Genomic DNA, 24,096 nt, shown 5'->3' on the forward strand with positions numbered 1-24,096 from the left:
GGACCACATTTGATCCATTTTTAACTTCATCACGTAATGCAGTCGTCTCGGTGGAGGTGGGCCACTTTTTCGTGGACCAACCTGTATAAAGCAAAAAGACGTTCGTCCGTCTGGCGTCCATGCCCCTGCTGTGCCAGTTTACAACAAACATATTGGAGAAGTAAAACACTGCATGTACAGTAAGCAGATTAAGGGGTACCCCTTAACATAATTACTTACATGGTGTTGAAAAGACAAAGCGCACAACTGGAGTCACAATGCGTCTCCCAAAAGTCCAACCCTAACCAAATAATTGAAAATCAGAAACTCCTTGAAGGACTAAATTTATAACATAATAAGAGACTGGGACAAAAAGTAAGTATGACAAAAGTCATTAAATCTGACACACCCTAAAAATTAAAAAAATTTGAATAAAACACAAAATATAAATACAAAAGATCTGAATGACAGAAAACAATCTGAAACTAAAATCACTAAACTTGAGATGCCTTAAAAGCAAAATGAGAGAAACAAAATAAATATTTATAATATATAAGTATCCCAGAATAATTGGACAACAACCAATCAAAATTATAGACCCAAATTGAAGACTTTAGAAAAGATGGGCAGGTGACCCCTGAAGCATTCTGCTTTCTTGTGGTTGGGGGGGGGGGGGCAAATGTTTGATAGCAAATAACAAAAAGGGGGCAATTTCTAGAACATCAGATGGGCCAACATGCCAGGTTAGGAAGAAATGAAAATTAAAAAGGACGAGTGGAGAAAAAGTAAACACAAGGTGCAGAGTGCAGTCAGGCATCCGAGTGTGAGTGGGACAAAGGGACGTATCCACGGACTGACTGACTTCCGAGGGACAGCAGTTGTTCAAAGCTACACAAAACCTAACCCAACCCAACTCCAAACCCCAAAAGTCCAGAGGCAGAAAGACAGCAGTTGAGACACACTGTGTGTAAGGAAAGTAAAGCCCCCGCTTAAAACAACCAGTCTGCCCCCACTCCCAAGACCATGACCCTAATTCCAGTACAAATTTACGACATGATCATCCAGGCAGATTTAAAATGAAGAGTGCGATTTGTTGCAGGTGCAGGAATACAGTTGGATAAATGACATTCTAACACTCCTGGAAAATCAAAACTTACTTTACAGTACATCCAAAATATCAAAGGAGGTGAGACTTGATTGGGTAAAACAAAGACACGCCCTCAAAAACTCATGCTGTTTTCCTTTGTAACATTAAATCGGGAGCCGCCTACTTTTTGGAATGCTGCTTTCCGGATATGTTGTCCGTGAAGTGTTTTCCACTTTCCACGATCATCTGGCTTTTTCTCCTTGTAATCCAACTTCCCTCCCACATCCTTGAAGACACACGTGTTAAATTAATTGGTGACCCTAAATTAACAGGACACTGGCATGAACCGGCATCTCATCCAGGTCCGTCTCCCACCTTGAACCCATTGCTTCCCAGATGCGCTCCCTGCAACCCTAAATTGGTTTAAGGTTGATGGGGAAAAAAAGCTCACGTTAAGTATGATTGTAAAATAAAAAAACAAACCCTCAAATAGCCATACGCTTTGTGAAATAATAAGAAACCAATCTGAGTTGCAGTGCTTTATACACTGAGATAAGACTAAAATAAGAGCACGTACCTTAAAATTTTAAAACGTCAAAGCGACAAGAAATCCCCAAATGAAGCTATGGTGCCCTTCACAAATTTGAAATGAGTTGTGCGCCTCCGTCCTCTGTTTACATTTAAAAACCCGCGTGAACGCGCGACACCCTTCACGTGGTAATATGCGCCCATCTGAGTGGACGCTAAAGCCCGCTCTGTATTTACCACGTGACACCGGCGCGGTGAGCGAGCAGAACACATTTGAGCTTGCTGCGGCCCGCTCGAGTCTGCGCCTTCATGTTCTTCTGCAGTCAAGAAGTGACAGTGTTTCGTAAGTGTCGCATAGCTAACAATGTCCCTTCGGAGGACGTGACACTCTGCTGATGAAACAAGAGTTGTGCAAAGAATTATTGATTTTATGAAGAAGAAATGGAGGAGTGTCAAGATATCGAACAAAAAACGCCGAAGTAAGGCCGAGTGTTATATTCTCAGGGATGGAGGGCCGAGCGATGAGCAGGTGCATTTCACATGTTATTGCATGTCTTCTTTGAGGTTTGCGGATCGGTTGCTTGATTTTCTTCCCTTCCTTTCTCATTCTGGCACCCAAGTATGCAGCCTTTCCTTGACACCGCAAAGAAACGCTTTCGCGCGCTGCGCAAGGGGCGGGACTCCAAATCTGACGTCACTTTCACCGCGCGGGGCGTCGCGCCCACAAGTTCAAACCTTCTCGAAGCGCTCAGTTCGGTCCTCATAGACCTGCACGTATTTACCATTTGAAAGATTCACAGCCTCGCCGACACGCCGTGATCTTCATGAAGTCACTAAGGCGGACGGATAGTTTTCATTTAAATCTGCACAAGAGAGATTTTGATTCGGGGCTTATATGTAGGTGGGATGACTTCGGCGCCGCGTTGTACTTTTAAGATGCGGACACTGAGCGCTCATAATGACAAGTGAAAGGCTAGGTAACTAATGGGTTAATACGTTTGGGGACCTAGGGATTTGTGATGATTTGGATGTGTTTTATCTTTTCTTTGTTTCCTTTTGTTACATGGCAAAGTATTTCACAGTATGTGTTTAAATAAAATACTTTTTTTTTCTTTTATAAATTGAATAAATGTTTTGCATTTTTTTAATGCACAAAATGGGGCTCTGTAGTTTGAACATCTAAATTGAATTTGTAAAAAAAAAAAAAAATATTGCAGTGGATGATTCTATAGAGGGTGGTATGGTGGCGCAGTGGGAGACCTGGGTTTGCTTCAAGGGTCATCCCTGCGTGGATTGTGCATGTTCTCCCCGTGTCTGCGTGGGTTTCCTCCCACAGTCCAAAGACCTGCAGGTTAGGTACATTGCCGATTCTAAATTGTCCTTAGTGTGTGCTGCCCAAAGCCAATCCTCAAACAACCCCCCCCCCCCCCATCACTCTGTGTAAGGATGTAGTGGGCTGGAAAATGACTGCCTGATTCTGTAGAGCACGGGTTCCCCAACTCCGGTCCTGGTGGGCCACAGTGGCTGCAGGTTTTCATTTTAACCCTTTTCTTAATTAGTGACCTGTTTTTGCTGCTACTTAACTTCTTTTGAATTTATTTTAATTGACTTATTTTTTTTTTAAGATTTGTTCTCCAGAATTTCTTCATCGTTCCTCTGAATTGCTTCATTTCTTTCCTTAAACGGCACCCAAACAGAAATGAAACGTGAAGTGACTGAGCCAACAGAAGACCAACTAAGTCAGGGCCTCAAACTCCAACCAATTTCACTCCAACCAGCTGCTTAATGAGGCGCCGATTCTTGTTGGTAATTAAACCCGTTCTTTAATTCCATGAGCTTTTCATGACCGCAGGTGCAGCGGTGTGAGCGAAGCCAACCTCCGCACAAGCCCAGGTCTCTTAATGTTTCTTCATCGAGCGCCTGTCCATTTGAAAAGCACCAACGTGAAACCAGTTTCCTGAGAACTTTGCCTGGAATTTGTGCTACTGTGGAGTTTACTGTGCCACCTGGTGGCCATTCTTGGAAATGCAGGCCTTTCTCTGGCAGCATATTAGAAAGCATGCGGGCGTCTTCAGTTTCTTCACATTTTGTTATGTTGCAGTCTTATGATAAAAACATTTCCATTCTTTATTATTTTTTCTCAAGGACAAAGTGAAAACAGGATTTTAGGAATTTATTAAAAACTAGGGGGCTTTGCCCCCTACTCGCTTTGCTTGCCCACCCCCCATATAAATGTAATGAATTATTATTATCCCCATAGATGGACAGACGTGAAAGGCCCCGTGATAGACGGCCAGGGAGCTTGCCCAGTCAGGACGCCCTTTTGAGGAGAGGACTGGGGGAGTGGACATGTTAACAGCAGTACCTCCCCCGGGACACGAGAGGGCAGGCCCCCAGATGGCATCAGGGCCATGGGACTGGAGCTTAGAAGCTCAACCCTGCTGGAGCACATGGCCACCACCAGGGGGCACCTGGACAGCTCCGGAGCCTTGGTGTGCAGCACTTCCGCCACACCCAGAAGTTGATCGGGGAGCAGCAGGAGCACTTCTGGGTGAAGTATAAAAGAGGCCGCCTCACTCCACTCGGGGAGCCGGAGTCGGAAGGAAGAGGATGGACCTGGACAGGAGAGGAGTGGAGGCGGCAGAAGAAAAAGAACAGGAAAGGGATAAGGACTGAGCTTAGTGGGGTTTGTGGACTGCGTGCATCATGTTGTTGTGCAGAACATTAATAAGCGTGTGTGTTTTTGGGACATTCTGAGTTTCTGCCTGTCTGTGTCCGGGCTAATCTTCACAGGTGAAAGGCACTATATAGCAGATATGTAAGAAATTCACAGTGTAATAGACAGTTGGGTCGATTAAAGGAGAGATGTGTGCCAGGTGTGAATTCACTTCCCTGAGGTAACCCCCAACTCCCCACCCCGACCAAGCCTACATGCAAGGCGCTGTAATACTGCAGGGGTCTGTCTGACCGCAGGACCCCCAGGCTTGCTGCTCACGTGACTGAGTGGCTCTGCTACACAAGCGGCCCACCACAGTATTAACAGAATCAGCTCAGCACTGGCATGTCATCCTCCTGCCTGCCAGACGTTGGACGTACAGCACAGAGGTTACTGCCGCCGCCTCACATGTGCGGACGCCCGGGTTCAAAGTTCAACATAAACCCCGCCCACTTCCAAAGTCAGTACTAACGAGCAGGACACAAAAGAAAAGGAAAAGTATCTGGTGCTCTGAAGCCATGTTCGTTTGCATCTGTGACCATGTTATTCGATTTTAGAGCACAAGAAGAATTTTGACGAGAATCGGACATTGAATCCCCACACAGCTCCTCAATCCTAACTACTTAATTTCTCCAAAAGAGCGTGAAGTTCCCAGAATGCATGCATTTTTTGCTTAAATATTGTTGAAGAAATTTCTTCCTGGTGGTGGCGCAGTGGGTAGCGCTGCTGCCTCGCAGTTGGGGGACCTGGGTTCGCTTCCCGGGTCCTCCCTGCGTGGAGTTTGTATGTTCTCCCCGTATCTGCGCGGGTTTCCTCCCACGTTCCAAAGACATGCTGGTTAGGTGGATTGGCGATTCTACATTGGCCCTAGTGTGTGCTTGGTGTGTGGGTGTGTTTGTGTGTGTCCTGCGGTGGGTTGGCACCCTGCCCGGGATTGGTTCCTGCCTTGTGCCCTGTGTTGGCTGGGATTGGCTCCAGTAGACCCCCGTGACCCTGTGTTCGGATTCAGCGGGTTGGAAAATGGATGGATGGATGGAATTTCTTCCTGGAAAATCAGAGCAGTGTGCAAACAGGAAGTGTGTTCACACAGGATCGAGCTTTTGGGCTGCAGATCTGCCTCTCGCCCTCATTCATTGGTTAGGAGTCCTGTCATCCACTGCAATGTTTAATCCCGTGTGGATGCATTTTGGGTGCTGTGATACCTGACATGTGGATGGTGTGAGACGAGTAACGTCATTATTTATTTTTTTTTTTTTTCATGAACGATTTCTGATATTATTTGCTGTTGTCCAGTATTGGTCACCACATTCTACGAGGGGGAGTCGAGCTAACATTATAAAATGGGATTTATTAGAAAATGGACCGGACCTTCACAAAACTGATCATGTCATTCATATCTCAATGGAGTCTGCAGCCTTCTCAATGCGCTTGTGCCACCTGCCTGGCAGTGCCAGCAGAATAAAAGGTTTTTGTCCTGTCCTCGCCACCCACTCATGCACCCAAGTTATTGTCGACCACTACCTGCTGATGGGTACTCCAGTCACTAGTGTAAGTTCCTGTGACTTGCTGGAGAGCAATGTGAAGCCTGCTATTCGATCCAGGCGGCGGGGACTGCTGTCTCAAGGAGTCCTTTTGCTGCCCACACACTGCTAAGAACACCAAGGCTTGTCTGGAGAAACTGAAGTTTGAGGTATTGACACATCCTCCTCATTGGCCAGATTTGGCATCGTGTGATTTCCACCTTTTTGGACCACTGAAAAGAAAAAAAAAAAAAAACATCTGGATGGTCATGGATTCAAGACAGATGATGACGTGAAGAAAGTGGTGCACGAGTGGGGTGGCGAGGACAGTACAAAACCTTTTATTCTGCGGGCACTTCCAGGCAGGTGGTGCCAAGTGCATCGAGAAGAAGGGTGGAGACCACATTGAGAAATGAATGACATGATCAGTTTTGTGATGGATGCTAAGATTTGCATTGAGTGTGACGAGGATGGAGAGCATTAGAAATGAGGACATCCGAGCTCAGGGTGGAAGACAAAGTCAGAGAGGTGAGATTGCGTTGGTTTGGATATGTGCAGAGGAGAGATCAGGGGTATAATGAGAGAAGGTTGCTAAGGATAGAGCTGCCAGGGAAGAGGAAGGCCTAAGAGAAGGTGGTGAGAGAGGACATGCAGGTGATGGGGTGACAGAGCAAGATGATGAGGACAGAAAGATATGGAAGAAGATGATCCGCTGTGGTGACCTCTAACGGGAGCAGCCAAAAGAAGAAGAACGTTTGTTCCATTTTCGAATAAATCCCATTTTCTCACTTTAGCTTGACTCCCCCCTCAGACCCTTTTTCGTCTCCCAGTTGCAAGTTCTCTGTCGAGTGTGAAGTTCCAAGTCTGAGGTCACCGTTCTCTCTCAGCAAAGAGTGGGTTCCTCTCTCCGGGTGTGTGGACAACTTCCCTTCATGGAGGAGTAGCAGCATGGTGGGATCTTGTTGACAAGGGATGGAAAACAAGGAACGCGAGATCAACAAGCTGACTGGCGTGGTGGCCGCTGTTTAGCAGATGCTGTGCTAGTCTGTAGTGGGAAAACAGGAACAGAGACTAAGGACAAAACTCTCAGTTTACCAGTCGATCAACATCTGCGTCCTCGCCTTTGGTCATGAGCTGTGAGTAACGAGCAATAGAATTGGATCACAAGTGCAGACGGCAGAAGTGAAGTTTCTTCACAGGGTGGCTGTCCTGACATTCCATGATAGACAGAGAACTCTGGCAGTAGAAGAGTCGCCTCTCCTTTAGATCAAGAGGAGCCAGCTGAGGTAGTCCAGGCATCTCCAAAGCTGCCTGGGGTGGGGAGGGGTGCATCCTTATGACATGACCAAGCAGTAGGCTCAGGACACACTGGAGGAGCCACGTTTCCCAGCTGGCTGAAGAACATCTCGGAATTCCGCAGGAGGAGCTGGAATCTGTAGCTGGAGACAGAGAAGATCTGAGCCGACTGCCACCATGACCCTCGCCAGGAAGAGGGATGAGATGAGACTTTATCTCCATCAAAACTTGAGAAGAAACACTTTTCTTGACCATCAGTACAACCTGCTTGAGGTCAGTAACGTCTAAACACACATCCCGTACAGCCGACTATTCCTTTAACTTTGGCTCCTGAAGCAGGAACATACTTGCTCACGTTAAGCCGGAGTTCCCTGAGTTGGTACCCTCTTTCAATGGTACATGAAGAATGTGGGAGATGGTTGCCCATCCATGAAGCTAGAACTTACCCCACTTCTCATCTGACCTTCATGGTGGACTGTGTTCCACCACACTTCCTTCATTCTCTTCTCCCATTCCAAGTGCTGAGTGTTATCCCGGCTTTCTGACGTCATTCCACCGAGTTGGGCCAACTAGTGATTGACGTTCAGTGCACTCCAAAGCCTGTGAGGAACACTCTGCTGAAGTGCAGACCTTTTAGTTCTAGATAAAATCCAAAACGAAAAACACGTCCTCCCATTGCTGTGTCTCACTTTCTCCATCTTAGCCTAAGTCCGCTCGCCTCCATATGTCCCAATGTGCTCAATACTCCAAAACAGGGGTCGCCAAGTCCGGGCCTGGAGGACCACCGTGGCTGCAGGCTTTCATTCTAACCCCTTTTTTTTTTTAATGAGTGCCCTGTTTGTGCTTCTAATTAACTTTAATTTAATTGAATTGTTTTTTTAAGATTTGTTCTCCTGAATTTCTTCATCGTTCCTCTGAGTTGTTTCAGCAGTCAGTCATTGTCCAACCCGCTACATCCTAACACAGGGTCATGGGGGGTCTGCTGGAGCCAATCCCAGCCAGCACAGGGCACAAGGCAGGAACAAACCCCAAGCAGGTTGCCAGCCCACCGCAGGGCACACACACCCGCACACCAGGGACAATGTAGGATCGCCAATGCACCTAAACCTGCATGTCTTTGGACTGTGGGAGGAAACCCACTCAGGGAGGACCCGGGACAGGAACCCAGGTCTCCGTACTGTGAGACAGCAGGGCCACCACTGCACCACCATACTGCCCAAAATAAAACTTAAAAACTAAATTTCCAAGAATGATCCTCAACAACCAAATAATGAATTGCTTCAATACCAAAGTAACATTTAAGTATTTCATCGTCATTTTCTAACCCGCTTAATCCAGACCAGGGTTGAGGGGAGTGTTAAAGCCAATCCCATCTAGCATAGGATGCAAGGCAGGAACAAACCCTGAACAGGGTGCCAGTTCATCACCAGGTGAACACACACACACACACCTAACCTGCATGTCTTTGGACTGTAGGAGGAAACCCACGCAGACACGGGGAGAACATGCAAACTCCACGCAGGGAGGACCCAGGAAGTGAACCTCAGGTCTCCTAACTGTGAGGCAGCAGCGCCACCCACTGTGCCACCCAAATTGTTTCATTTCTTTCCTTAAATGGCACCCAAATAGAAATGAAATGTGAAGTGAGGGAGCGGACAGAAGACCAACTAAGTCAGGGCCTTAAACTCCAACCAGCTGCTTAATGAGGCACCGAGTCTTGTCGTTAATTAAACCCGTTCTTTAATTCAACTAGAGGGCTCTGCCCCCTGCTCGCTTCGCTTGCCCACCCCCGGGGTTTGGTTTACCAGATATACAATTTAAAGAGATTGTTATTTTCATGGGAATTGTTACATATGCGGGCGGCACGGTGGCGCAGTGGGTAGCGCTGCTGCCTCGCAGTTGGGAGACCTGGGTTCGCTTCCCTGCGTGGAGTTTGCATGTTCTCCCCGTGTCTGCGTGGGTTTTCTCCGGGCGCTCCGGTTTCCTCCCATAGTCCAAAGACTTGCAGGTTAGGTGGATTGGCGATTCTAAATTGGCCCTAGTGTGTGCTTGGTGTGTGGGTGTGTTTGTGTGTGTCCTGCGGTGGGTTGGCACCCTGCCCGGGATTGGTTCCTGCCTTGTGCCCTGTGTTGGCTGGGATTGGCTCTAGCAGACCCCCGTGACCCTGTGTTCAGATTCAGCGGGTTGGAAAATGGATGGATGGATGTTACATATGCATTATTTTCACTTTTACTTTAAAACTTTTGTAAAAACAATGTTTGACCTTTATTTCCAGCCCCAGGCGTGGTTACATTTCTTTCTAACAGGGCGTATAACGCCGCTTGCGTTGTCAAGGGGGGTGCGGCTGATTGCACGCTAAGGAGATGCCGTCGGGTCATCTGCTGGCTTTCTGCTGCTGGTGAGCTGCCCGATCATTTCAAAGCCTGTACAGCAGCCGTCCTTTTGCCACTTTGTGTCTCTGCCGCTCGCATTGTCAAGGGAGTGCGGCTGAACGCATGCTAAGGAGATGCCATCGGATTATCTGCAGGCTTGCTGCTGCTGCAGAGCTGCGTGTTTTGCTTGTCATTGTTTTAAGAGCTGGGAGCACATGAAGCGTGTCTGCCAACAGCAATCCAACAACTTCTAGGTTAGATGTCTGTGGACTTGTTTTAAATGATGTCTCACGTGATGTTGTAAAAACAATACTTGATCTTTATTTCCGGCCCCGGGCGTGGTTACATCTCTTCCTCGCAGGACATATAACTCTGCTCGCATTGTGAAGGAAGTGCGGCCGAACGCACGCTAAGGAGATGCCGTCAGATCATCTGCTGGCTTACTGCTGCTGGTGAGCTGCGTGTTCTGTTTGTCGCGCTGCCCGTCGATCATTTCAAAGCCTGTACAGCAGCTGTCCGTTTGCCACTTCGTGTCTCTGCTGCTCTCGTTGTGAAGGGGGGGTTGCGGCTGAACGCACACTAAGGAGAAGCGGTCGGATTATCTGATGGCTTTCTGCTGCTGCAGAGCTGCGTGTTTTGCTTGTCGTTGTTTTAACAGCTGGGAGTCTGTGTGCCAAAAACAATCCAACAACTGCTAGGTTAGATGTCCGTGGATTTGCGTTAAATGATGTCTCACATGACGTTGTAAAAACGATACTTCTTTATTTCCGGCTCCGGTCGTGGTTACATCTCTTACTTGCAGGATGTATAACTCCGCTCACATTGTGAAGGGAGTGCGGCCGAACGCACGCTAAGGAGATGCTGTCAGATCATCTGCTGGCTTGCTGCTGCTGGCGAGCTGCGTGTTTTGTTTGTCGTTGTTTTAAAAGCTGGGAGCACATGATGCGTGTCTGCCAACAGCAACCCAACAACTGCTAGGTTAGATGTCCGTGGACTTGTTTTAAATGATGTCTCACATGATGTTGTAAAAACAATACTTCTTTATTTCCGGCCCCGGGCGTGGTTACATCTCTTTCTCGCAGGACGTATAACTCCGCTCGCATTGTGAAGGGAGTGCGGCCGAACGCACGCTAAGGAGATGCCGTCAGATCATCTGCTGGCTTACTGCTGCTGGCGAGCTGCGTGTTCTGTTTGTCGCGCTGCCCATCGATCATTTCAAAGCCTGTACAGCGGCTGTCCTTTTGCCACTTCGTGTCTCTGCCGCTCTCGTTGTGAAGGGGGGGTTGCAGCTGAACGCACACTAAGGAGAAGCGGTCGGATTATCTAATGGCTTTCTGCTGCTGTAGAGCTGCGTGTTTTGCTTGTCATTGTTTTAACAGCTGGGAGTCTGTGTGCCAAAAGCAATCCAACAACTGCTTGGTTAGATGTCCGTGAACTTGTTTTAAATGTTGTCTCGCGTGACGTTAAAGTTAATCTCTTGGCACCAAGTCTCATGTTTAAGGTCCCCGAGGAGAAGGGTCTAGCTGCAGCCTGCAATACCTATGACATAGATCAGGTAATGCCCACAGCGTCAGTCACGAAACGCCCTTTGACTGAGATAACCCTCCTACAGCCCTAATCTTAACCACAGTGTAACGGGGCCCTAATGCTAATCATAGTCTAATGTGATGGGTGTTACGTGACTGACGTGGAGGGCGTTTCGTGATATTGGGGCATCACATGACTGACCTTGTAGGTACCGCAGTCTGCCATCACACTCTGTTGGCCGCTCCGTGGCCAATCTCTTTCATCTCGCCGTCCGAGAAGATCACGTCTCATCTTCCTGGTCTCCCTTCCACCAAGATTTATTTCTATAATAGAGAGATGGCTTGTTGCTGCTCTCATTGTGCAATGGCAGACATTTCTGAAATTGATGATTTCCTCTTTTCTAAGAGCTCTGGTCAAATGTTTTGGGGTCCTGAGCAGATCAACATTCCTGAGACCTTCATCTTTCTTTATTTTCAGATATTGTATATGATGGACACCAGTTATTTTGGCTCATTTTGTATCTCATTATTGTTTGGCTGCTGATTAAGGAAAAAGAAACAATCAAAGGGTCTGAGTCTTCAAGTACAAGTCAATTAAAATGAATTCAAAAGAAGTTAATTAGCAGCAAAAACAGGTCACCAATTAAGAAAAGGGTTAGAATGAAAACCTGCAGCCGCGGTGGTCCTCCAGGACCAGAGCTGGGGACCCCTGCTCCAAATGAACGATGGAGGAATACAGTACTGTGCGACTGCAGAATCAAGAATTTGACTGAACGTGGACGGGATGATGAGCCCGTAGCGGTCACGAGTGCTAGGAGGCGGAAAAGAAATGGCGGCGGTAAAGCAAACCCACTGGAGACCAGCCATCGACGTCTTATCGTTTATTTATTTGGCCATGCAGTTTCTGGAGTTGCCATCCAGGTTCTCACAGAGAAAATACTTAACACAGCTATGTAGGCTGCATTCTTCATGGTGGAAAAAAAAACAAAAGAGTTTTTATACATTTAAACTGAAAAAATTAAAGCCTTTGATAAAACTAAAGACTACTGACAAGAAAGAAGCCCCCTTCTGAAAAACAAAAAAGAGATAAAGGCAGTGGACGCGGCTCACCAGCATCTGATGTGGCCGACCGACTTCTCTTCGCTTTGGTTAGCTGTGTCTGTAAGGCAATGGGAGCGCCAGATGTGTCACATCTGGTCAGTTCATTGGGAAATGGGGGGGAGGAGGGGATTCCAGAGGTCTTCAATGGGTGGACCCCCCCAACCCAACGTGACCATCCATCATCACAAATGTTCTACTCCTCCTTGGATTGCAAAGCATTAACTACTAAAGGAATAGGCCACTTTCAGAGGGGTGTTGATTGGCACGCTTGTGGCCGATTCCAAGGGTCACTTTGTTTTTAATAGTCTGATGGAGGGGCTTGCAGATTTTAGGGCCAGGTTGGCGTGGATGATTCAAACTGGCATCTCAAGTCTTTCACTTTGATACAGTCGAATGTAACGCATTAAGCAATTTTGAGTAGGGTCACATCTGAAAAGAGTCATCTGCTGGGCAGTGTAAAGAAAGCCGTACCCGACCCCAAAACTTGACAGACCCTTGAAAATGAAGGGAGCTGGGCATCAAATGTAAGCAACTCTGCGCCTTAAATGTGAAACATTAAGCGTCATTTTCTAACCCGCTTAACACAGACTAGGGTTGCAGGGTGCTGGGGCCTATCCCAGCTGGCAAAGAGTGCCAGGCAGGAACAAACCCTGGGCAGGGTGCCAGTCTATCATAGTATAAACACACATGTCCCCACAGTAGGGCCAGTTCAGCATTGCCAATTCATCTAACCTAAACCCACACAGCTTCACGCAAGGACTTGGCACGTGAACCCTGGTGTCCTAACTGCAATGCAGCAGCACTATCACTGTGCCACCGTGCCACCCAAACGACTAAATGTGAAGCCATGTAGTTAAGTACAGAGTACACAAAGACACCTAGTGGAGGCTAAGGGAAGCACAAGCAAAGCAGATTCCAGGAAGCTCTTTGTCCCTCAAAGGGTTTATGAAAACAGAACTGCTAGTTGAGGACACCTAGTGGAGACCAAGGGAAGTACATACAGTACATCTGAGAAGCACTTGTTCATGGAAATCAGGAAACAACTGAGTTCTGCAGTTGAAGACGCTTAGTAGTTGGAATCCTCAAAGCACCTCTTCATGAAAGGAAATCAAGGAAAAAAAAATGCCAAGCTGTAAGAACTTGGAAAACACATTTAAAAAAATACATCAGGATAAGATGTTGATGTAATGATTTTTGAATATTTGTTGTGCATAACTATCATTTTTGTGGTATCATGCATGTGCGTCTGGGGACCACCTTCCTGGCTCTGAAGAGGTAAGCAATCCCACCCCAAGATGAGAGGGGGCGCTGACGCTGGCACTAACACTACCTGCAGCCAAGAGGGACTGCCTACCCGTGAAACCCCACCCCTTCTGGTCCTCAGAGTATAAGAATGTCTCGTTTCCGGAAGGTGCAGAGGACGGAGTTCCTCCGATTCAATCGCACGGATATTCTTGACCTGCCATATTTTTTTTTTTTGCTTGAGCCATCTTTCAGCCGGCTGTCTTTTCAGTTTTTCGATTAAACTTACGGCACCCCAACCTTTTTGTAGTGGTAGCATCTGTATGGCAGGGTGATGAGAAAGAAGCCCTTTCTGCACTCACACCACAAACAGAGTCAGCTTGTTGTATGCCAATGCTCATTTAGACAAGCCAGATTCATTTTGGAACAAAGTGCTTTGGACTGATGAGACAAAAATGGAGTTATTTGGTCAGAACAAAAAGCGCTTTGTATGGCGGAAGAAGAACACCACATTCCAAGAGAAACACCTGCTACCTCCTGTCAAATTTGGTGGAGGTCCCATCATGCTGTAGGGCTGTGTGGCTAGTTCAGGGACTGGGGCCCTTGTTAAAGTCGAGGGTCGGATGAATTCAACTCAATATCAACAAATTCTTCAGGATAATGTTCAAGCATCAGTCACAAATTTGAAGTGACGCAGGGGTTGGATATTCCAACAAGAGAATGACCCAAAACACAGTTGGAAATCTACAAAGGCATTCATGCAGAGGGAGAAGTACAATGTTCTGAAATGGCTGTCACAGTCACCTGACTTGAATATCATCGAAAATCTATGGGATGATTTGAAGCAGGCTGTCCATCAAATTGAACTGAACTGGAGAGATTTTGTATGAAGAATGGTCAACAAGACCTCCATCCAGAATCCAGACACTCATCAGAGGCTATAGGAGGACAGCGTCTAGAGGCCAAAAGGAGGCTCACCTAAGTATTGATGTCATATCTCTGTTGAGGTGCCCACATTTATGCACCTGTCTAATTTTGTTATGATGCATATTGCATATTTTCTGTTAATCCAATAAACTTAATGTCACTGCTGAAATCCTACTGTGTCCATAAGGCATGTCAGATATTAAAAGGAAGTTCAGCCAATGAGAAACAAAAATCCAAAGAATTAAGAGGGGTTCCCAGATTTTTTTATATGACTGTATTGGGCTAGTCACTCGTGGTTTTCTTTCTCCACTCCTGGCTTTTCAATCTTCCTTAATGGCCTCTCCCATCTCCTGTACCATTCAAAACTATTTTTAAATGGTCCAAAATGTTTTGTCGCCAGTTGACAAAGGACTCCAAAAAAAATCAAATGTTTTGAATGGAGTAGGAGATGGCAGGGACCTGTCGAAACACAAGATGTGTCCGAGGATTATTGTGAGAAGGATAAACAGGACCGGGAGAGAGTCATAAAGACAACACCGAGCAAATGGTCAAAACTGGGAGAGTAAAAAATTAAAAAAAAAAAAAAAAAGGAAACGGTACCCAAGGGGCAAGACGTGAATAAAAAGTCGGGGCAAAACAAAGCCGTAACCAGAAGCAAAAAACCGAATACTGGGGCCTCCCTGAAATGGAAACCAACGACTGCTAAAGGGAGTTGTTTAGTCCGACGCATATCCATTGAAGGATACGGCATACGGTGGCTGTCGTATTTAAATACATCGTATCCGTGACGTCATCAGCATGACGATTGTGATCATGCCATGTCTCCAAAAGTCACGATGTGGATAAAAAAAAAAAAAAGACATGAGCAAAAAATAATCAAATCAAAATAAAAAATAAACCACGGAAATGGGTGAAAAAATTAAATACGGCTACAACAACAGGATCATATAACTACGGAAGCTGAGAGGGGACGTGCAATATCGTTATTGTTTCAAATTGTCTCCTCGAGATAACGGACTAATTTTATCGAGATCGAGAAAACAAAGTTTGTTTTCTCGAGATAACAGAATTATTTTATCGAGATCTCGATAAAAGAAAAGATCTTGTTTCCTCGAAATTATGAAATAATTGTATCTAACGTTTAATGTTTAGCTTATCGAAGCCACGTCCTGTTTGAAATGGCAGAAGAGCAGAACTGTATTGATCAGCGCGTCACATTTGTGTTCAATCAAGGGCTGACGCGGGCTGAAATATGTTTATACCTTAGTTTAGAAAATAATAACGTTAGTGTCCGTCATTTAAGAAGACGGTTAGCAAGGCTTCAGCTGTATAGGCGTCGCAATCTAAGCGAGCCTGATGCCAGGAGCAAAGGTTAAGTTTCGTTTTCTGGAGATGCCGATGAAATGATTCCGTTATCTCAAGAAAACACATTTTAGTTTTCTCGACATCTCGATAAAATTAGTCTGTTATCTCGACGATTTAAAAAAATAACGATATTGCACATCCTCTCTCGGCTTCCGTATACAACAGTGCCATAAATAACCAAATAAATAATAATATGTCCAAATAACCACAAAAATAATAATTATGCACAGCATTCAAAATTGTTACAGATGGGCCAACTTAGCTATAAGCTCATCGACCAAGCTTGGTGGACCGAAGGTTTTCCTCTACTTTGTCAAACTCCTTATGTTCTAGATCAGCATTTCCCAACCTGTGGGTCGTGGCAGCACCCCCAGACGAAACCCCCTGCAAACCCAACGCTCTATCGATCGTGTTCGATTCACAGTGGCACTGGATGAAGCCGTTCACTGCGGAAGCATCGATGGTGGATCTTGACAAGATCCTGGATGACTTCCCCAACCCGATCGTCCTCGATTAACGAAGGAGGAACAGCATTGGCGATTGTGCTTGGTTTATCTAACACTCCAACACTCTGGTAATCAACTTTGCTTTGACAATCAAGCTCAGTTCACCAAGGGAGTCCACCCCACCTCCTCGCTCAGACAATTGTGCTAAATTGGTTGGGTCACGAACACACTGTCATGTGATAAACTGGGTCGTGACACCACACAGGTTGGGAAACACTGTTCTAGATACGTAACGGGAGGGAGATATGGTGGGACTGAGCGAGCGGGAACTAAAGAGAGGAAGAGACCAGGAAAAAAGAAAAGGCAAAGAAGGTCTAACATCACAACAAAGAGGGAAACCAGCCAGGGAGAAAGCCTGAAATAACAGAGAGAAAGGGAAAGACTAAGCTAGCGAATGAAAGATATGGTAAAGTCAAGGGAAAAGACTAAAGCCGACGGCAACAGCGTGCGAAAAAGAGGATCCAGACAGGCAGGAAGGCCGAGTAAAGCCAGCGTCGCATTACACGACTTCTAGTCAGAGGAGAAGTCGAACTTGGCGACTGCCATTGCTGATCTTGTCGCCTGTGGACGTCGGATTACACGACAAGAACTGCAGTGGCTGACAAATTAGTCGACTATGACGACTGTCCAGCAGAGTCTCACATTTCCAAAATATCGCGAGTTTGCCCCTTTTTCCTAACACAGCGTTTCTCAGTCTTTAAGTATTTGCAACCTGAGTTTTCATAACAGTTTTAAGTGTGCCCCCCTAACATTTTTTTGAAACCCTAATAAAATTTATTCCTATATCTTTTGCTGCTGATACACCGCTACAAGTTTAAAATTTCTCTACGAATAGCGAAATTACGCCACTGGGGGGGGGGGGCGCACCCCACAGTTTGAGAACTGCTGTCCTAACAGATCTCTGACGGAGCCAGAGCTGTACAAAATGGATTTCCAGATTTAGTGAGTTCAGACACAATCTTGGCCCTTTTGTTTCTTTTTTTCCGTCCTGTTGTGATATGTCAAACACAAAGACATCAGACACACAAGCCCTTCATCGGGTCCAAAACACCTGCATTTCTTATTCTTATTCCTCTTATTTATATACAGAGCACTTCCAGCTCATGGCTTCTCAATTCTCACACATACAGTAGTGTGCAAAAGTTTTAGGCAGGTGTGAGGAAAAAATGCTGTAAACAAAGAATGCTTTCAGAAATGGACGTGTTAATCATTTATTTTCATCAATCAACAAAATGCAGTGAATGAACAAAAGAGAAATCGAAATCAAATCAATATTTGGTGTGCCTTCAACCAGCATCAATTCTTCTAGGTACACCTGCACACAGTTTTTGAAGGAACTCGGCTGGTAGGTTGTTCCAAACATCTTGGAGGACTAACCCCAGATCTTCTGTGGATGTCGGCTTCCTCACATCCTTCTGTCTCTTCATGTAATCCCAGACACACTCGATGATGTTGAGATCAGGGCTCTGTGGGAGTCATACCATCACTTCCAGGACTTCTTGTTCTTCTTTATGCTGAAGATAGTTCTTAATGACTTTGGCTGTATGTTTGGGGTTGTTGTCCTGCTGCAGAATAAATTTGGGGCCAATCCTACGCCTCCCTGATGGTATTGCATGATGGATAAGTATCTGCCTGAATTTCTCAGCATTGAGAACACCATTAATCCTGAGCAAATCTCCAACTCCATTTGCAGAAATGCAGTCCCAAACATTCAAGGAACCTCCACCATGCTTCACTGTTGCCTGCAGACACTCATTATTGTACCACTCTCCAGCCCTTCGATGAACAAACTGCCTTCTGCTACAGCCAAATATTTCATATTTTGACTCATCAGTCCAGAGCACCTGCTGCCATTTTTCTGCACCCCAGTTCCTATGTTTTAGTGCATACTTGAGTCGCTTGGCCTTGTTTCCACGTCGGAGGTATGGCTTTTTGGCTGCAACTCTTCCATGAAGACCACTTCTGGCCAGACTTCTCCGGACAGTAGATGGGGTGTACCTGGGTCCCACTGGTTTCTGCCAGTTCTGAGCTGATGGCACTGCTGGACATCTTCCGATTTCGAAGGGTAATAAGCTTGATGTGTCTTTCATCTGCTGCACTAAGTTTCCTTGGCCGACCACTGCGTCTACGATCCTCAACGTTGCCCGTTTCTTTGTGCTTCTTCAAAAGAGCTTGAACGGCACATCTTGAAACCCCAGTCTGCTTTGAGATCTTTGTCTGGGAGAGACCTTGCTGATGCAGTAGAACTACCTTGTGTCTTGTTGCTGTGCTCAATCTCGCCATGACATGAAACTGTCTTCACAACCTCACCTTGGTAGCAGAGTTTGGCTGTTCCTCACCCAGTTTTAAGCTGTTTCTGTTTCAGTTACTGACTGTGTTTCAACCTCCGTGTGACATTGATGATCATTAGCACCTGTTTGGTAGAATTGGCTGATCAGACACCTGACTAGAATCCTACAAAATCCCTGACTTTGTGCAAGTGGACCTGTAAGAATTGATGCTGGTTTGAAGGCAAAAGGTAGGAACACCAAATATTGATTTGATTTAGATTTGTCTTTTGTTCACTCACTTTGCATTTTGTAAATTGATAACAATAAACAATCGTTATTTATATTTCTGAAAGCATTCTTTGTTTACAGCATTTTTTCACACCTGCCTAAAACTTTTACACAGTACTGTACATGCAGAGCCCAGGTCTAAAACTAAAAATAAAAAATGAAAGTTATATTAAATTGGAGGGAATCATGAACTGTTTAGACCATTCCGACAGCAAAGTAGCAAGTAAAATGTTTGAGAAAAAACCAGGACATGTGCGTAAAAGCACCAAAAAAAAAAAGGGTCAAAGCTAGGGGATCAAAAATAACAACCAGAGAGAACGATCCCAGTCAAAACACACAAGCAACGAGGTCAACAGCAAACGGTAATCGCAAGAAAATTAGCAAAGGGGTTTTGAAAGTCCTTAGGTATCCGCAGATCGTTCCGATTACCAACCTCTGTGGCCACGCCTTAGAAATGCGGAACACGGACCTAGTGATGGATACCTAAAATGGCGTCTAAGACATAAAAAAAAAAGTTACTATTACGAAAATTTAACAAATAAGGACAGGAAAGGAATCTTTGACCCTAAAACCCCAACAACATCGTACCACTTAACTATTGTCACTCGCATGCGTACACATGGGAAGCGGCTTAAAGGGTGAGGAGGTGATAATTCTCCGCCGAGACAGGAGATGGCGCTGTGTGAGAACAATCTCTCTACACTTTCCATCCATCCATTTTCCAACCCGCTGAATCCGAACACAGGGTCACGGGGGTCTGCTGGAGCCAATCCCAGCCACCACATGGCACAAGGCAGGAACCAATCCCGGGCAGGGCACCAACCCACCGCAGGACACACACACAAACACACCAAGCACACACTAGGGCCAATTTAGAATCGCCAGTCCACCTAACCTGCATGTCTTTGGACTGTGGGAGGAAACCCACACAGACACAGGGAGAACATGAAAACTCCACGCAGGGAGGACCCAGGAAGCGAACCCAGGTCCCCAGGTCTCCCAACTGCGAGGCAGCAGCGCTACCCACTGCGCCACCATGTCGCCCTCTCTACACTTTCCTCAGCAGAAAAGAACACCGTTCCCTCTCTGACATCACTTCCAGGTTCTGTCCACCGGGCCCGCCCCTTCTTCCCAGAATGCCTGAAATTTGAAAGAGTCTCCAAGTTGGGACAACTCTCTTTCTGTAATCTAACACACGTTTTCTTGTTAAAAGTATACGGGGATGGCCACAAGATGCCCCAAAAACTCTGACTTTGATTGATTAATTTTTTTACACGATCAAAAAATATGCAAAAAAAAATCATAACTGAGACTGAATTCCTGGGGCTATCAGACGACACAACTGGAAGTCAAGAAATTAAGTCACGACTGTCTCCAAATCGCGAATGAAAATCGATGTTAAAAAAAAAAAAAAATCACGTAATGTGACAGGGCTTGAAGAGAGAGAGAGAGGAAGAGAGAGAAGTGAAAATGAGACAAAATGAGGCAGAGGGAGAGAGAGAAGGAGGGCCAAGCAGTTCTTGTGTGCATGAGATAAACAGAGAGCATTGCAGAGATGGAGAATGTGCATGGTAGCAGAGGAAGAGAGACCGTCTGAACAAGCAAAGTACATAGTAGAGGGATAGGATCCTGACAAGGGTATGTAGGAAACAGGAAGGGAGATTGAAGTTGAGGAAACAGAGGGAAATGGAGAGCACGCGAGAGACGTAACAAGCGAGAACACGCAGGAGATTGATCGACTGAGAGAACTAAATAGAAGTTAGAAAGCTAACGTCGCCACACGGCTGCGAGATGATGCACGCTTCCTTCATTTCTTTTAGGGTTTTAACGTGACAAAATTCCCCCACTGCACATGCACTTGGTTCACATTATTAGGATAAGATCTGCAAAAAGTCTTAGCCATGTGGACGATGAGAAATTAATGGTGAAAACTATCTGACTTCAATGAGAGGTCAATCAATCAGCACACCTCGGGCTGATCTCTCTCTTAAATGGTGAGTGAAAGGCACAGTTAAGGAAGGGGGAGGCACACTATAGTAGGGCCCAGCATTTGTCCTCATGCAGCATAAAGTGGGGTAGATTTCATTTAGAATTGTCAACAAAAAATACAAAAATGGGCAAACCTCAACTATATTGTGAATTAACCCTCCATTTAAAAATGATACTTAATGGACACGCCAGCCTGCCCACCATCCAAACCCCACGATCGACATTTAATCATCTTTCATTTGCTCTCGAATCTCAGGCGGCAGAAGATCGAACAGGGTGTCCTCCACAATGAGGCCAGCGCGCCTGAGAGAGCTACACTCCCCAATTTCCAAGGGCAAAACCTCCAAGTGGTTTCCTTTCAGGTCCAGTTTGGTGAGCAAGGTTAAGTTGCCCACTTTGGGAGAGAGCGATGTGAGGTTATTATTAGCCAGCTTAAAGGTCCTGAGCTTTTTGCAGAAAAACAGCTCGTCCGGGATGGAATCGAGGGAGTTGTTGGACAGAGACAGGTACTGGAGACTCTGCAGCACACCGACTTCCGGAGGTACGACTCGGATGTAGTTGTAGGAGAGATCCAAGTGACGCAGCTTTGTGCACAGGAAGAGCTGAGATGGGAGCGTGTCAATCTTATTGTGACTCAGGAACAGGCGCTCCAGGGATTTGAGCTTCCTGATGTGCTCGGGGATGTAGGTGATGCTGTTGTACCACAGCTTGAGAGTAGTCAGGCGGCGGCAGTGCTGGAAGCTCAGAATCTCCTCGATGGACTTGAGGTGGTTCTCTTTCAGATCCAGCTCCTGCAGGTTGTTCAGACTGAAGATGGCATGTGGGATGCGCTCCAGGTCACAGTGGACCAGCTCCAGGTGCGTGAGGTTGAAGAGCTTCTTCACATTGTTCAGAGTGAGCAGCTTAGTGCCGTCGTTGTAGATGCACAGTGTTTGCAGATGGGTGGCTACGTCCACCACACTCTGGGGGATCTTAATCAGGTTACTCTTAATAGTCAGGATCTTCAGGTTCCTCAGCTCCCTTAAAGAGTCCAGAGAGATGTTTTTAGAGAGCTCTTGTGTGAGGGAGCCAATCAGGTGCAGTTCTTCAAGACTATTCAGCGTATACATCCACAGAGGAAGCTGGCGAAGATCATCAAACTTGACCCGCAAGACTTTGAGGTGGCTCTGCAGGAATGACAGGGCGGCCAGTTGCAGCTTGGCGGGGCAGTTGAATAACGTCAGTTCCTCCAGGCAGACCAGTTGGGAGATCAGAGGAGGGATGGCGACATCGTTCAAGAGCTCCAGCTTCAATGACTCCACTTCTGCGATTTCAAAGACGGTGTCTGGAAGACCCGACAGCATGAAGAGATGGAGCTCCAGGCGGTTGTGGGCATTACGTTGCAGCCGCTGCCGCAGCTTATCGGCAGTCCACTCGTGATTCAGGTTTAGCTGCCGCAGTTTGCTCTCACTGACCTCTGAGAGGAATACTGCAAAGCGCTTAGAGTACAACGAATCGTACTGGTCGATGAGGTGCAGCATGAAGGCAAAGTCGTTCTTCACATCCGGTATGTCACTGATGCCCGTTTCTTGGCGGACGTATTCGAAGGAGTACTCCTTCAGGGGTCGGTGAAAGAGCCAATAGAGGGTGTAGAGGCACAGCAGGCCATAGACCCCCACAAAGCAGATATAGCAAATAGCTAACTTGGAGAACAGATGGGCCTTGGTGTGGTTGCAGCAGAAGCTGTCATAGCCTGTCATATCTTCTACTCCTAAGGAGCACGGAACTATAAAATTGATGTTGGGGACCAAAGCTGCATTATAGATGATAATCAGCACAAACTTGCACACCTTCAGAATCGTCTGCCGCACATACATGGAGTACAGGATGTCACCTTCTTCTACATGAACCCTGAACTTCTTCACCTTCTCAAACAAGGCCTTGGCCTGCTCTCCCTCCTTCTTGTCCAGGACGGAGGCTCCAGGCTGCTCGACCACAATTTTATCAGGGAGGGACTTGACAGAGGGGGAGCGCACTAAGCTTACAGTTTCGTCATTCCCTGCGGCCACCTCAACCCTAGACACGTCAGAGTTAGACTTGGAGAGAGGAGCACTAGCTTTGAGCTTACTGGCTCCATTCTTATCATCCTGACCTTCGCCGGACACCTCACTGAGGGCCCGTGTGGTCCAAGGGGAGTCAAAGCACTTGCCCAGGATAGAAATGAAGTGCTCGATTTTGGAGCTCGTTCCAGGGAACTTGAACCAGAAGCTGCTGCAAATCATGAAGATGAGCGTGTGGATCACCACAAGATACGGGAAGTACTTGGCATACCAGTGGAGAGCCTGCTCATAGCATATCTGGTTTATGAAGCTGTACTGCTGGAGGTCCAGATTGTTCTTAAGACCATTCATCTCACGGACAGCCCCTTGGGCAACAGGGCTAGGACTAGAAGATGACACTGGAGTCAAGGCCTTACTGCTGGCATTGCGGCTCCTCTCCACAAACTGCTGGCAGTCAATTTCGCCCGGGGAGTCAGCTGAAATGTGACTGGGGAGACAGATGATCTTGTCTTGAGTTACCTACAAGAAAAAAAGAGAAGTATTATGCCACCACCAAAGTACCTAAAGGCACCGGGCCCGTATCATTTATGCCAATGTCAGGAGGCTAACAGAATGTCTCTCTTTCCTGGGCAGATTGTCTCTTCAACTGAAGTAGCCCAACATGTCCAGCCTAGACATCATCTTCGTCCTATTCAGAACCAGGTGAAAATGCAGTTGTCAAGTTTATTCCAGTAGATGGCAGCAGGGAGCCTCACTATGTTGTGCATGGGAACCTGCTATACTGTACATGACAGGGGTCTCAGAGGTTGCCTGGCACGCTAAATAAAAATAGAGGATAATGACGGCAGGAACACCTGGATCTGCTAGTGGGGTCCAAGAATTCCTCAGGGCATTACTGATCTCCAGGAGTGGTACAATAGTGTGACAATAAAGATTGACTAATCAATGAAAACATTAACTGGCACGAAGAGGACAATAAGACCATGGGCAAGCAGATGATGGACACTTGTACCGATAGGACGTTTTTCTTCTTCTTCTTCCACTCTCCAACCCCAACATTGCTTCAGCTGCCTCATGGACTTATAGAGTGGCTAGTTAAGGTTTATAATGTCATTATTATCACATAGAATGTGGACACTCCTGTGGTGGGTTGGCACCCTGCCTGGGATTGGTTCCTGCCTTGTGCCCTGTGTTGGCTGGGATTGGCTCCAGCAGACCCCTGTGACCCTGTGTTCGGATTCAGCGGGTTGGAAAATAGATGGATGGATGTGGACACTCTCCTTTTATTATAAATGCCACATGGCCAGAGAAGGTTGATGGCTCCTTACCAGGACAGGAGGCTCAG

General features: G+C 46.5%; 1 protein-coding gene across 1 annotated transcript in view; it reads right to left on the reverse strand.

Annotated features, from left to right (window-relative positions):
- Nucleotides 1-17,439: 17,439 nt before the first annotated feature.
- LOC114667582 (volume-regulated anion channel subunit LRRC8C-like) overlaps nucleotides 17,440-24,096 on the reverse strand; it is a 61,891-nt gene continuing 55,234 nt past the window's right edge. Inside the window, exon 3 of the mRNA XM_028822942.2 lies at nucleotides 17,440-23,270. Coding sequence (XP_028678775.2) covers nucleotides 20,937-23,270 — 2,334 coding nt within the window. The 3' untranslated portion in view covers nucleotides 17,440-20,936. The remainder of the gene's footprint in view (nucleotides 23,271-24,096) is intronic.

Source organism: Erpetoichthys calabaricus, chromosome 17 (assembly GCF_900747795.2).
Source record: "Erpetoichthys calabaricus chromosome 17, fErpCal1.3, whole genome shotgun sequence".
NCBI classification, from domain to species: domain Eukaryota; kingdom Metazoa; phylum Chordata; class Cladistia; order Polypteriformes; family Polypteridae; genus Erpetoichthys; species Erpetoichthys calabaricus.